Source organism: Mobula hypostoma, chromosome 5 (genome assembly GCF_963921235.1).
Source record: "Mobula hypostoma chromosome 5, sMobHyp1.1, whole genome shotgun sequence".
NCBI lineage: Eukaryota > Metazoa > Chordata > Chondrichthyes > Myliobatiformes > Myliobatidae > Mobula > Mobula hypostoma.
Window position 1 is genome coordinate 116,596,872 of NC_086101.1, and position 15,451 is coordinate 116,612,322.

A 15,451-nucleotide genomic window follows, 5' to 3' on the forward strand; every position below is an offset into this window, starting at 1 on the left:
TAGTTAACTGAGCTCTTAACAGATATCCCTCCAATGACAAAAACAAGTATCGGCTTCTGACTGAAGTACTGGATCCACTTGTGACTGTCAGATCTTGAACAAAACCTACTCAGGCATGAAATTATTGTTTCCGAGTGTTAAACTTTCCAATGCAACAAAGATTGGGTTAAGTATATCCTGCCCTGTACTTTTTTAAATCAGAAATTGTTTCCTCCAAAGGGATCAGTAAGATGTGGACTGTCAAACACAGACAATAAATACCAAGTAAAGAACAACCTGCAGTAAACAGAATTGCATTTACTTTAACAACACAAACTAAGAAATGGTTATATTTTTAAAATAAAAGTCAAAGGGGCAAAGCAGAAATTCTGAGGTAGTAATAAATTACAAGAGCAAAATTACATTTATGGCTGTTAAAAGAACGGACAAATTGAACTACAGTCAGACATCTGTCTACTACATCATGTATCACAAATTTTGTCATCATATTGTGGTCAAGAATGTAGACTAGTAGTGTGACAGACAACTTAACAGAATGACTACGGGAACAATGCAACACAAGCAGAACAGAAAAGCCTACAATAACTAGTGGATACAGCCTAGTCCATCACAGGAAAAGCCCACCCACCATTGAACACATCTACAATGAGCACTATTGCAGGAAAGCAGCATCCATTATCAAGGACTCCTACCATCTAGGGCCATGCTGTCTTCTTGCCGCTGCCATCGGGAAGGAGCTGCAGAAGCCTCAGGACTCACACAACCATATTCAGAAAGTTACTACCCTTAACCATCAGGCTCCTGAACCGAAGGGGATAACTTCACTCACCCTAACACTGAACTGATTCCACAACCAATAGACTCAGTTTCAAGGACGCTACAATTCATGTTCTCAGTATTATTTATTTACTGATTATTATTTTTTTCCTGTTTTTGCATATTGTTTGTCAGTCTTTGTGTGTAGTTTTTCATTGATTCTATTCTCTTTCTTTGTTGTACTGTGAATGCCTATGAGAAAATGAATCTCAGGGTAGTATATGGAAACAGGATAGTACATGGACATGGATATCGGCCCGAAATGTCGACTCTTTATCCCTCTCCATAGATGCTGCCTGACCTGATGAGTTCCTCCAGCATTTTGTGGGCATGTTTCAAATTTTAAGAAATATAAACCTCACATGAACCCGCTGGTCTGTATAATCTCCATAATGAGCACTGTGATGTGTGAGAGAACTTAGGTATGTAAATCACATTGCGTTTAGGGGTGAGTGGTGAAAAATCTGAACCAGACCTATTCAGAGAAAATGTAAACAACATCTTAATTGCTTGTTAAGCCACATCACCTCAATCAGTTAGCCAACAGACCTTTCCATGCTGGAGAGGTAGTAATATTGGACAAGGAAATAGCAGATGAACTGAATAAATATTTTCATCAGTCTTCACTGTGAAAAACACTAGCAGTATGGTGGAAGTTCCAGGAGTAATGGACTCTTCTCACAATGAGGGGATGACACTGAGCAATACACCTACCCTCTGGACAATCATTGTCCCGTCTCCGTAGCTGCTGCCTGAAGTCTCGACCACAGCAGGCTCTTCATCGTCGTGCACCACCATTGTGCTGATGCTGTCTGTGTCACCATCATTGCTCCGGTTTTGACTAAAGAATAAAAAAAAAATTGAAACTGATTGGGACACAAGAACTTCTATTGAAATAAAAACATTTTGTGAAGTGCAGTGCAGAGATCCAGAATAACTGGGCTAGGAAGGGCTACAGTGAAGATAGAGTCAGAATTGTATAAGCCCTTTAGCCACCTATTAGAAAGAGATTCTGACCTGTTGCTTTATCTATGCTTCTCTTAATCTTCTATGTTCCTTGTTCTGCTCTTCGGGCAATTCATTTATGTTTTCCTATGTCATGAAGCACATTCAGCTTTTATTTTATTGAGCAGTTTCAGGTGCGTATCAGGTCACTTCCTGTGCAACCAGGAAGTATTAAGTAGGAAAGCACATTGGCTGTCAGAAGGCCAGAAATATATGTTAGGAGTGAAAGAAGTTTCTATCTAAAGCTATCCTGTTGTTTCTTCAGCAGAAGCAATGCTTTAAGTTGACATTGTATTGTTTAGAAGTTAATCTAAAGGTATCAACAAGATTTTGCTGAAATACAATGTTATTTTTGAGTTTATTAGACATTAATCTAGATCCTAACGGTTTACACATATTACTTACTTGTTGTAATCTTATATTTACCTGCAGAAACCTCACTAAGTTCTTATTTATCTGCGTATAGAACAATGCAGTAATTGTACTGCATTTTGTTGTTTTTCAGTTTCGCTCCTTATTCACTATGTCATGCCCTTGAGTCTGCAATAAAACCAAGGAGCTAGGATGCTATACCCTGACTCTCATGTCATCTTTGAATGGAGTTTGGCTCACTGTCTAGTTGATGTTACAACAACTCAGCGAGGCAAGTACACTTCTATTTGGGCATCCCTCAACTTCGTTTGCTCCGGGGGAAAGTATGTCCAGCCTATCCATTCACTTCCTGTGACTGATGTTCTGCAATCCAGGGAATATCCTGGGCAAACAAGAGAAAGTCTGCAGATGCTGGAAATCCGAGCAACACAAACAAAATGCTGAAGGAACTCAGCAGGCCAGGCAGCCTCTATGGAAAAAAGTACAGTTGATGCTTTGGGCCGAAACCCTTTGGCAGGACTGAGAAAAAAGCTGAGGAGTAGATTTGAAAGGTGGGGTGAGGGGAGAGAGAGAAACGCCAGACGACAGGTGAAACTTGGAGGGGGAGAGATGAAGCAAAGAGCTAGGGAGTTGATAGGTAAAAGAGACAGAAGGCCATGGAAGAAAGAAGGGGAAGGGTGGGGGTGGGTGGAGGAACACCAGAGGGAGGTGATGGGTGGCCGAGGAGATAACATGAGAAAGGGACAAGGGGATGGGAAATGGTGAGGGGGGGGGTGGGTGGAGGCATTACAGGAAGTTTGAGAAATCGATGTTCACGCCATCAGGTTGGAGGCTACCCGAATGGAATATAAGCTGTTGTTAATCCAATCGAAGTGTGGCCTCATCCTGACAGTAGAGGAGGCCATGGATGGACATATCAGAATGGGAATGGGAAGTGGAATTAAAATGGGTGGCCTCTGGGAGATCCTGCTTGTTCAGGTGGATGGAGCGTAGATGTTTGGCAAAGCGGTCTCCCAATCTACAAGATGCCACACTGGGAGCACCAAACACAGTATATGATACCAACAGTCTCACAGGTGAAGCGTCGCCTCACCTGGAAGGACTGTTTGGAGTCCTGAATGGTAGTGAGGGAGGTGGTGTAGGGTCATCAGGTGAAGCACTTGTTCTGCTTGCAAGGATAGGTGCCAGGAGAACAGCGGGGAGGTATGAATGGACAAGGGAGTCGCCTAGGGAGCGATCCCTGCGGAAAGCATTAAGTGGGGGGTGAGAGAAAGACGTGCTTGGTGGTGGGATCCAGTTGGAGGTGGTGGAAGTTTCGGAGAATTATGTGCTGGACGTGGAGGCTGGTGGGGTGGTAGGTGAATATCCTGGGCACTCTCCTCTGCACTCACTCTAGCATAATCACATCCCCCCTAAAGCATGGCCACCACAATTGCCCGGGGTACTCCATGTACGCCTAACCAGTTGCAACATAATCACCCTTGGAGTAAAGGATCAGGTATGGCATATGCCATCTTCACTGACCTATGCATCTGTGTTGCCACTTTCAGAGAACAATGGAGCTGGGACCACCCCTCTAAATCTCTGTTCCTTACTCCCCTTCTATTTATATGTGCTACCTCATATGACTTCCTAAAATGTATCATCATGCATTTTCCCCTAGATGCTGAGATATATCCTGGGCTGCACTGGGACACATCATCAGTGATATAACTTGGTGTCATTGGGTGTTTCGAGTTCTTTAACATCAGGTACTTGATCAGGTGACCCAGCCAGGATTGATCAGGCCCTGGCTTATGTCCCAGCAGCATTGGTCCACAGGTCACACATCTTAATCTATAGCCATTTAGAGGCTCGCTCAGCAGCCTGTGACACTCCTGATGGCTCTTTTCTTTGCAGCCCTCATAATACCGAGGCGAGAGTAGGTTTTGCAGAACGAGCAGACAACAAAACCTCTACACCCCACTATAGGTTTGCATCATGTCCACCATCCATTTTTAGCACTGTTCTACCAGCTCCAAATATTTGCCTTTATTATACTCAAGCAACTCCTAAATCCAGTCTTCTCAACGAACTCTCAGTTCCATATTCAACTGTTAACACCACATGCAAGTTTGCTGATGGCACCACTGTTGTGGGCAGTATCAAAGGAGGTGATGAATCAGCATATAGGAGGGAGATCGAAAATTTCGCTGAGTGGTGTCATAATAACAACCTTTCAATCAATGTTGGCAAGACCAAGGAACTGATTGTAGACTTCAGGAGACAGGAACCAGAGATCCATAAACCAGTCCTCATCAGAGAATCAGAGGTGGAGAGAGTCAGTAACTTTAAATGCCTTTGTGTCACTATCTCAGAGGACCTGACATCATATAAATGTAATTGCAAAGAAAGCACAACAGCGCTTCTCCTTTGGATTCTGTGGAGATTTGGCTCGGTATCAAAAACTTTGATAAACTTCTATAGAAGTGTAGTAGCAAGTGCACTGACTGGCTGCACCACAGCCTGGTATGGGAACATCAATACCTTTGAATGGAAAATCCTACAAAAGGAAGTAGATTTGGCCCAGTACATCACGGGTAAAGCCCTCCCAACCATTGAGAACATCTACATGAAATGTTGTCACAGGAAAGCAGCATGCATAATCGAAGATTCTCACTGCACAGGACATGCTCTTTTCTCGCTGCTGCCATCAGGTAGAAGGTATAAGAGCCTCAGGCTCATATCACCAGGTTCAGGAAGTTACTACCCCTCAACCATCAGGCTTGAACAAAAGAGTATTACCACACTCATCTATTGAGATGTTCCAACAATCAATGAACTCACTTTAACAACTCTTTATCTCATTTATGGCTATATATTTATATTTGTATTTGCATTTTCACAATTTGTCGTCTTCTGCACTCTGGTTGATCTTTCATTGACCCCGTCATAGTTACTATTCTATACACTTGCTGAGTATGCCTGCAGAAAAATTAATCTCGGGGTTGTATGTGGTGACAATTACGTACTCTGATAATAAATTTACCTTGAACTTAATGATCGTAGTGTTTATTACAACTTACAGCACGTGCCCCCTACTGATCTGTATTATTGTTTCCCTGTTTTGCTCTTAAAATAAAAATACAGTGGGGTTCTACCTACTCCCCCCCCCGCCCCCGGCAATACATTGGAACTGCTCCAGATTCTAAACAGGTTTATATCCACGATTTCCAGGAAGTGCTCTGGGATGTACACTGACAGGCTCTGGGGATCAGTCTCTCTTTCACCCCAGTAATACTGAGCTCATTCAGCTTTTCCCTCCCTTTATGTCAGGGGGTCCCAACCTGGGGCCACAGACCCCTTGCTTAATGGTATCAGTCCATGTCAGGGAACCCCTGGAATGTATCTGGGAGATTCTGTGATACAAGAGCTAAGGATGACTACTCTCCCATTTTTTTCCTAATTCTAATTGCTCCCTAGATTTGCCATCTATGATCTTCTTCACTTCAACTCTTTTAATCCATCAATCTTTTCAGCATGTTGGACCCCTTCCCAACCTTGCCAAAACCAAGCAGGCTGACTTTCTTACCCTAAAGAACACTTAGGCCCAGATAAAACCTTAAACAGTGCAAGCTTGCTAAGCATTTACATTTATTTCAGTCACAGTCATAGAAAAGTACAGCATAGAAACAGGCCCTTGGCCCATCTAGTCCATGCTGAAATCATTTAAACTGCCTACTCCCATAGACCTGCATCAGGACCCTAGCCCTCCATACCCCTACCATCCGTGTACCTATCCAAACTTCTCTTAAATGTTGAAATCGAGCTTGCATGCACCACTTACGCTGGCAGCTCGTTCCACGCTCTCACCACCCTCTGAGTGAAGTTTCCCCTCATATTCCCCTTAAATTTTACACCTGTCATCTTTAACCTGTGACCTCTGGAGCTGTAGGCCTATCCAACCTCAGTGAAAAAAGCTTGCTTACATTTACCCCATCTATACCCCTCTAATTTTGTCAAATCTCCCCTCAATCTTCTAGTCATACAGTGATTTGTAGTTGTATCCTTTACTTCTTTTGAGGTTTCTGTTCTGGCAATAAATTTGACAGCAGGTATGAGCAAAGAACTACATTCATGAAGAACAGCACCTTGTTTCCAACTAGGGGTCCACAGATCTCTTGGTTAATGGTAAGGCTCCATGGCATAAAAAAAGGTTGGATACTCCTGGTGTAGAAACATACTCCAAGGCAGCATGTACAAGACAACACATACAAAATGCTGGAGGAACTCAGCAAGTCAAGCAGCATCTATGGAAATTAATAAACAGTCGTTGTTTCGGGCCGAGACCCTTCTTCAGGACTGAGAAGGGGAAAGACTCCAGAATAAAATGTTGAGGTGGGGGTGGAAGCAGCAGCATAGCTGAAAGGTAGTAGGTGAAGCAGGTGGGTAGGAAAGGTCAAAGGATGGGAAAAAAGGAATCTGACGGGAAAGGAGATTGGACCATAGGAGAAAGGGAAGGAAAAGGGAACTCGGGGGAAAGTGATAGGCAGGTAAGAGGAGTTCATTGGCTTTGTATCTGTATTCGGCACAATGACAATAAAGTTGAATCTAATCTATCTAATCTAATCTAAAAGGCCAGAGTTGAGAAGAGAAGAAGAGGGAAGGGGTTTTTTGAAACTGGAGGGAGAAGTCAATATTCATGCAACCAGGTTGGAGGCTACCCAGATGGAATACAAGGTGTTGCTCCTTCAGCCTGAGGCTGGCCTCATTTTGGTACAAGAGGAACCTGTGGACCAACATATTGGAAAGGGAATTGGAATTAAAATGTTTGGCCACCAGGAAGTTCTGCTTTAAGTAAGTGAAAGATTTATGCTACTGTATGTACATTTGAACCAGTGACTTCTTGGTAGACTGCAGCAAGGAGTGCACCTTAACACCATTAAATTAAATGGAAATACTCAAACAGCCACATTGTAGAGGTGGTCACTTAGCTTCCAGCCTTTGCTAACACAGCTCATCATCAGCGGGGTCGACCAAACAACATGAAGTACGCACCCAGATCGGGATCCATCAGAGCTGGATAGATTTTCATCTTGGCGCTCACTTTCCCCTTCCTCGTCCTCATCATCAGTGCTGCCAGACTCTTCGCTTGAGGAAGAGTAGTCCATCACTTTAACCGGCAGTTTGGGCAGCTCGTCTGATCGGATGTCCTTCCCCAGATTCAGCATGTCCTTGAGAAATGAAGAAAACTCTTACCAATGGGGAGTTGAAACAATAAAACACAAGGAACTAACAAAGACAAATGAACAAATCACTCCTTTTGATATGAAGATGTTTAACCCTCAATATGATAAAAAACAAAATGCAGACTTTTGATAATCGCTCAAGAAGTACTTTCAACAAAAAAAAATTATGACAAACTGTTGAACAATTAACAAATGTCCCTCACCACAGTCACTACAGCATTACAATGTACAATGATCTCTTGTAACAAACATCCCATGTCACTGTCACTATGGCATTACAACGATCTCCTGGTGGATTCACAGGATTTAGCAGCCACTACTGCATTGTGCTGTGATTAAAAGTTAACAAATTCTTTCTTACTTGACCTGCCCCTTTCCCAAAATCAAATCTATTCTTAAATCCAGGAACCTGGCAGGATTTGCTCAGAGCTGAAGTTTCAATACAAAGAGGACTAGCAGTTGTACTGTTTTCAATCTGGAATTTTACCATTTGTTCTGTTATTAGTCTGGATTTAATTGTCTCAAGTTACTTTTTCTATTCCATTTCTTTAACTTTTGAATCCTTTTCTCATCTTTCAAATCAGATTCCTTCTCCCTCATTGTAAAGGGGAAAGAATACTGCAGAACCCACAATAATGGGAGTAAGCAGAAAGCTTTTTCAAAGAGCCAACATAGAGATATAAGAGACTGCAGATGAAACAAACCTGCTGCAGGAACTCAGCAGGTCAGGCAGCGTCTGTGGAGGCAGAGGGATGGTCGACGTTTTGGGTTTAGACCCTATATCGGGACTATTGCAGGGTTTTGATGCAGCATTTCAACCTGAAACGTTGACTGTTGATTTGCCTACACTGACGCTGACTGACCTGCGGTGCACCCCCGACAGTTTTTGTTTCTGTAGAGTTGGTCATGAGGTGGCAACTGGTTTTCTACTGTTCAGTACAATTTTTACTCCTTCCCCTCCCAACAAACCTGGACTTTCAAAATTAAAGTCATTCCTGTTGCTTTTCACCACCCTAAAGCTGGCCCCTTGATGAACAGATCTAAAAACATCCAGCCTAAGTCAGAACATTGTGCCGTCTGATCCCTAATTTCATGCCAATAAAATCTCTAATACCAGAGGGCATGTATTGAAGGTGAGAGGGGGTAGGTTCAAAGGGTGATGTGAGTGGCAAGTTTTTTTTAAACTCAGAAAGTGGTGGATGTCTGGAATGCGCTGGCTTGTATGGTGCTAGAGGCAAATACATTAGAGCTTTTAAGAGACATTTGGATAGGCACTTGGATTTAAGGAAGATGGAGGGATATGAACATTGTGTAGGTAGGAAGGATTAGTGTTTGGGTGTTTTTGATTTGCTTTCAGTTGGTTCAGCACAACATTGTGGGCCAAATGGCCTGTTCCTGTGCTGTACTGTTCTATGTTCTATGTAAGCTCTTTGTTGATTGGTCCTCTACATTGGTCGAGCATTAAGTCTTCCAGTCACCCTTAGCTCTTTCAGTTCAATCAATACTATAGTGCCGGTAACTGTAAGTGTGCAAGACAGACATTATTGACAGAGCCTGTCCAAGAGATATTAACCAGATACCAAGCAAGATGTCATCTGGGTTCAGTACACATGGCAAATTCATGCTTTAGTAGAGAATGGCACTAACCTCACCTATTGCTCGTTTATAGCTCTGATGGTTCGGAAGGCAAAAAGGGAAGAAGGCAGATAATTAAATAAGAGTAAACATTAAAGGTAATTAATACACAACATTGATGCTGAAACAATTCATGACATTCCTGTAAAAGAAACACTAAAGGTACAGGATAATTTTGGACAAAAAAAATATAGTTAAGAAACACAATGCCGTCAATCAATCTGGAATTCAACAGAGAAAAGTGATGTGCTACATGCCACCTTGCAATCTTTTCTTACTTAGTAATTTAGTTAACGTGAAATGATTTTTTAGAAGCAGAGTGGTCACATCTGAGCCTATGTTTCACCACAGGTGTGATGGAGGCCTGGCAGGCAAATACAAAAGTTATGGTATGGTAGCACAGTGGTTAACACATTGTTTAACAGTACTTGTGACCGTACTCCCGCCGCTGTCTGTAAGGAGTTAGTATGCTCTCCTAGTGACCACGTGGGTTTCCTCCCGCTGCCCTGGTTTCTTCCCACAGTCCAAAGATGTGCCTGATGATGGGTTAATTGGTCATTGTAAATTGCCCCATGATTAGGCTAGGGTTAAACCCGGGGATTGCTGGACAGTGAGACTCAAAGGGCCAGAAGTGCCTATTCTGCACTGTAAGCCAGTCAATAAATAAATAAATGAAAAGCACAATTTCGGTGCTGGAATGATCTGAGGCAGGGGTCCCCAACCTTTTTTTATGTCATGGACCCCTACTATTAACCCCAGGGCTGGGAACCCCTGATCCAAGGAAATATTTTGAAATCCAAGAACATCTGTGGGAATCAAGCCTAAGGATCACAGAGGTCAAAGGGGCATTCAACAGAGGAAATGCCTTACGCTGGCAAATGCCTTACGAGTTACTCCATTGAACAAGAGAAGTCAGACAAATATCTGCTTCACACCAGTGGCCAGGCCCTAACTAAGCCTTCCAGGGAGACCTTCCTCTCTGACAGTTTTGGCCTGAACACCACCAGGAATGTTAATTTCCTTTGGTCCCTATTCTCATTACTGGAAGTCATATTTTATAAATTTCAACAAAAAAAAATCAAAACAGTCCTCGCCCGCCCATTGTTTGTACAAGAAGTACCACCACCTCAATGTGCAGCCAAGGTTGACTGGAAAATAAATCAGACACATCAACCTCACAGAAAAAAGAGATGGCTGGGGGTGGGGGGGGAAGAGGTTAGTCAACATCTGGTCGAACCAATCCTCAAGTTATTTATCAGACTAAAACTTTTTAAAATTCAACAGGGCTTGCTGTTAAAATAAAAATATTTTGCATTTTTTTTATCTTGGGAAGCCAGCTGGCAGATCATTGCCTGCTCATATGACTTGAGTTAGTCACTGTTTTAGATTGAATGAATAAGGCCTTTGAGAAGGCTAAAAAAAAATACAAAGCACACTGCTCTTACATTCAATGCAGATTTTGGAAAAGGGTCATGATATATACCTCTGTAGATAGCTGGAAGCCTGCACAAGGTCTGAAGTAGCAAAGCACAGCAGTAGAAAAAAGACACATGCGCGTGCAGGTGACAACACAGGTTGTATGAGGAATTGGAAGGATTGCAGCTTGTAGTGGCAGGTCTTTCACTGCAGGTGGCACCATTGGGCCAGGCTGACATAAGACATAGGAGTACAATCAGAGCATTTAGCCTATCCAGTTTGCTCTGCCATTCAATCATGCTTGATTTATTTTCCCTCTCAATCACATTCTCCTGCTTTCTCCCCATAATCTTTGATGCCCTGACTAATCAAGAATCTATCAACCTCTGCTTAAATATACCCAATGACTTGGCCTCCATGGCCATCTGTGGCAACAAATTTCACAGATTCACCATACTATGGGCTGAAGAAACTCCTCCTCATCTCTATTCAAAAGAGATGTTCTTCTATTCTCCCCCTCTACAGGAACAATCCTCTCCGTGTCCACTTTAGACCTTTCAAAATTCAGGTGGTTTCAATGAAACTCCCCCCTTCATTCTTTAAAATGTCATCGAGTAGAGGCCTAGAGTCATCAAATGCTCCTCGTATGTTAACTATTTCAATTGCTGGATAATTTCCAAGAACCTCCTCTGGAACCTCTCCAACGCCAGCACATCTTTTCTTAGATAAGGCGCCCAGTCCAGGAGTGGCTATTGGCTTTTGGACTGGTTTTACTTGCCTCGGTGGCTCATGACTGTGGACTCACTTCTGCGGGACTCTACTGTTTGACACTTAATATTTTGCGTGCTATTTGTTCGCATTTTGCTGTTTGCGTGATTTGATCCTTTCTTTTCCTGCATGCCTGATGGTTTCGTTGTGTGGGTTTTTTTAAAAACGGGTTCTATGGTGTTTCTTTTGTGGCTGCCGACAAGGCAATGAATCTCAAGGTTGTATACTATATACAGACTTTGAACTTTGAACTGGTGGGGTATAGTTACCCAGGTAGCACACTGCCTCAGAGGGCTGACTCTAATTCAGCGTAGTGGGAATGTATTCATTTTGCACATTTGTACCTGCTGACAGGAAACCTCCTGCACCAAGAGAAACCAGGGACTGCTGATGCTCAGAGCTGGAGGAAACTGACACAAACTGCTGGAGGAACTCAGTACTGGAGGTCAGGCAGCATCTGTGGTAAGGGAGAAACTGCTTTGCCCAGAAACGCTGGCAATTCCTTTCCTTCCACTGATGCTGCTCAACCTGCTGTGTTCTTCCAGTACTTTGATTATTGCTGCATTAAGATATCATTACTTGACCAGTTAATACTTGCGGGCTATTTTAAGGTGCAAAGAAAATGGAGCAGATAAGAACTTAAGAATATTATTTGTTTGACTATGGAGCCATTGGTAAATCCAGTTCTGCTGATTGTTATTCTGTCCAGTGTCATCAACCCACACTTGGACCACAGCCCTCCATACCTCTCCCATAACATGTACTTATCCAAACTTCTCTTGAATGTTGCATTTGAACCTGCACCCACCACTTCCACAGACAGCTTGCTCCACACTCACACCACCCCCATAAGTTCCCCCTCGTTCCCCTTAAATATTTCACCTTTAACCTATGACTTTCTAGTTCTAGTCTCATCCAAGCTCAGTGTAAAAAGCCTGCATACATTTACCCTGTCTATAACCCTCAATTTTGTATCATCATTATGTGCCATGTCATATGATTCATGGTCTCATCCATGACCGTGATTGCTCTTGGCAAACTTTTCTACAGAAGTGGTTTGCCATTGCCTTCTTCTGGACAATGTCATTACAAATTAGATTAGATTAAACTTTATTGTCATTTTGCCCAGTACAGATACAAAGCCAATGAAATGCATTTAGCATCTGACCAGAAATGCAAAGAATAGTGTTATTTACAAAATAACTGCGAATAAAAAACGTGCTATAGCACACAAATATAAAAGTACTGAGACAGTACAATACGGATGCAATACTGCTTAGCGCTGTAATGAGAGGTTCAGCAGTGTCACAGACCCAGGGAAGAAGCTCTTCCTGTGCCTGCTGGTGCGGGAACGCAGCCATGTGACCCCAGCCATCATCAATACTCCTCAGAGATTGTCTGCCTGATGTCAGTGGCCGCAAAACCTGGACTTGTGATATGCATCAGCTGCTCATACGACCATCCACCACCTGCTCCCATGGCTTCACGTGACCCTGATTTTGCTGGGGGATTGGGGGGGCTAAGCAGGTGCTACACCTTGCGCAAGGGTGACTTGCAGGCTAGTGGAGGGAACCAGTGTCTTACACCTCCTTTGGTAGAGATGCATCTCCATTCTGCCATCCTGATTTTTTTTGTATACTTCTATCAAATACAAATGAGAATCAGAATCTGGTTTACTATCACTAGCATAACTCGCAAAATTTGTTGCCTTTGCAGCAGCAGAACAATGCAATATGTAATAATAGCAAAATAACATGAATTACAATAAATATATTAAATAGTTAAATTAAATAAGTTGTGCAAAAATAAAAATAACAAAATAGTAGTGAGGTAGTGTTCGTGGGTTCAATGAAAATTCAGAAATCAGATGGCAGTGGGAAAGAAGTTGTTCCTGAATTGCTGAGTGTGTGCCAATGTGTTCCTGTACCTCCTTCCTTATGGTAACAATGGGAAGAGGGCATGACCTGGTGATGGGGCTCTTTAATGAAAGACTGCTTTTTTGAGGCATCGCTCCTTCAAGATGTCCTCAAGACTATGGAGACGAGTGCCCATGATGGAGTGACTAAGTTTACAAGTCTCTGCAGTTTATTTTGATCCTTTGCAGTAGCTCCCCCACTACTCCACACCAGATAGTGAAGCTGCCAGTTAGAATGCTCTCCACAGTACATCTGTCAAAATCTGGACTCGTACTCCTACACTCCAGGAACCAGATAGAGATTTAAACAGATCTTGGCTGAACCAAGTCTCAATTCATCTTGCCACCATGGCTCCACTGCAATCCTGTTGGGCAAAAGTCAAATGACTCCCTTTTTGATATTTTTGTTTGGGCATTAACAGCTCATTCCAGATTTCCACTACCCCACTCTCTTTCATAGGGCACACAGTTTTTGTTGACACATCTGATAAGGTTGGCCCCACTTTCCAAGTTATGGCCTTTTCCTCTCACCATTGAATCGGCTGGGTTCTATACAATTCTTTAACGATCACAACACCCTGACCTGATCACATCTTGGCCTTATAAAATCCATGAGGACTGCATGCTGGAAATCCAGAACAACACACAAAAAAGCCGCCAAGAGGACCACAACCTTGTCATGGTTTGGAGGCTTGTGTGCCTCAATGACCCAGAGAACTATGTTGGCTGGAGTCAGGGCTTTATGATTTGGATCTTGGTAGGGTCACCCATGCCATACAGGTCAAAGGATAGAGGACAGACTGGGAGTGGTCCAGTGGTCCCCAGGTTCCGGGATTCAGCTCAGGGTTAACAACTCTGACTGGTAAAACAAAATTGTTACGGAAAAAACAACGGAGAATCCTTCTACATCAGAGTATGACTGTATTCCTGAGCATCCACTTGGGATTTGCATGACTGACAGTAGTGAGAACTGAGAAGAAGTTACTGACATGATGAAGGAAGCTCTGAACATCACCAGAGACGGAGGATGTTCATTCTTCCCTAAGCACCAGCGGTGTAACGGGCAGTAAGTAAGCACACAAAAAAAATGGAGGATCTCAGGTCAGGCAGCATCTATGGGATGGGGAGGGGAATACACAGTCAACATTTTGGGCTGAGACCTTTTGTAAGGACTGGAAAGAAAGGGAAGACATTCCATGATCCATATCCAGAATTAATCTAGGTATTTTTCTGAGCTGCTGAACCCTTCAAAACTTTCCTGATTCAGGAAGGACTAAAATAGCACCCATCATTTAAAAGCATTCTAGCATGCAAATGAGACAAGATGTAGGAGCAGAATCAGGCTATTTGGCCATCGAGTCTGCTCTGCCTTTTCATTATGGCTGATCCATTTTCCCCTCTCAGCCCCAATCTCTAGCCTTCTCCCCTTATCCCTTCATGCCCTGACTAATCAGGTATCTATCAACCTCTGCCTTGACTTGACCGCCACAGCCAGCTAGATATTCACCACTCTAAGAGTTAACACAATGCACTTCAATCCAAAAACAAAAAGCTTTGTGTACATCTAAAAAACACACTAAACTAATAACTAAAAACAGTTATTTGTCTGTTCTGGCAACTACTCAACACAGAGAGGCAGGAAAGGATCTCTGTCAGAGTACATCTCCATTTAAGTCAGCCAGATCAGTGGAAGGCTTACAGTTGATTGCACAGCTGACAAATCTACTTATCTTCGCAGACACTGAATTGGATCATTATATGTATTAGAGTCTTTACTTATCTATCAGCGTGAAGGCATCTGAAAGGAGATATGTAACAAGCTGCTCTGAAAGAAAGCCTGCTGCCATAATGGAGGGTTGTTGGCACTTCCGAATCGTTTACAATCTGCAGTTCTGCAGCAAGGATTACACTGAATGAGAGAAGGTAGGTTCAAGCTGGGTATTGAGGCACTGCCATGCAAGTCTAAACAACATGGATTATGAAAATAAGAAATGCAGGAAACTCAGTGGGTCAGGGAGCATCTGTGGAGGGAAAAATGTGGATGATGCTTCGGGTTTGAGAGCTACACAGGTGGGGGGGTCGGAGGAAGGAAATGTGCAAACGGGAGAGCACGTATGAGAGAGGTGTGAAATCATATGTTTAAAAATTTTTTTATTGACATACAGCATGGAATAGGCCCTTCTGGCCCTTTGACCCATGCTGCCCAGCAACCCCCAATTTTAACCCTGGCCTAAACACGGGACAATTTACAATGACCAATTAACCTACCAACCAACATGTCCTTGGACTGTTGGAG

At 43.0% G+C, this 15,451-nt stretch overlaps 1 protein-coding gene across 2 annotated transcripts in view; it reads right to left on the reverse strand.

Moving 5' to 3' along the window:
- The window catches only part of LOC134346959 (misshapen-like kinase 1), a 351,745-nt gene that overhangs the window by 44,017 nt on the left and 292,277 nt on the right, over positions 1–15,451 (reverse strand). The window contains exons 20-22 of one of the 2 annotated variants that reach the window (XM_063048858.1): positions 9,069–9,092; positions 7,231–7,406; positions 1,531–1,657 (exon numbers count right to left, since the gene is read on the reverse strand). In XM_063048858.1, the coding sequence (XP_062904928.1) occupies positions 1,531–1,657; positions 7,231–7,406; positions 9,069–9,092 (327 nt within the window). The remainder of the gene's footprint in view (positions 1–1,530; positions 1,658–7,230; positions 7,407–9,068; positions 9,093–15,451) is intronic. The other variant, XM_063048859.1, reaches the window with a different exon arrangement.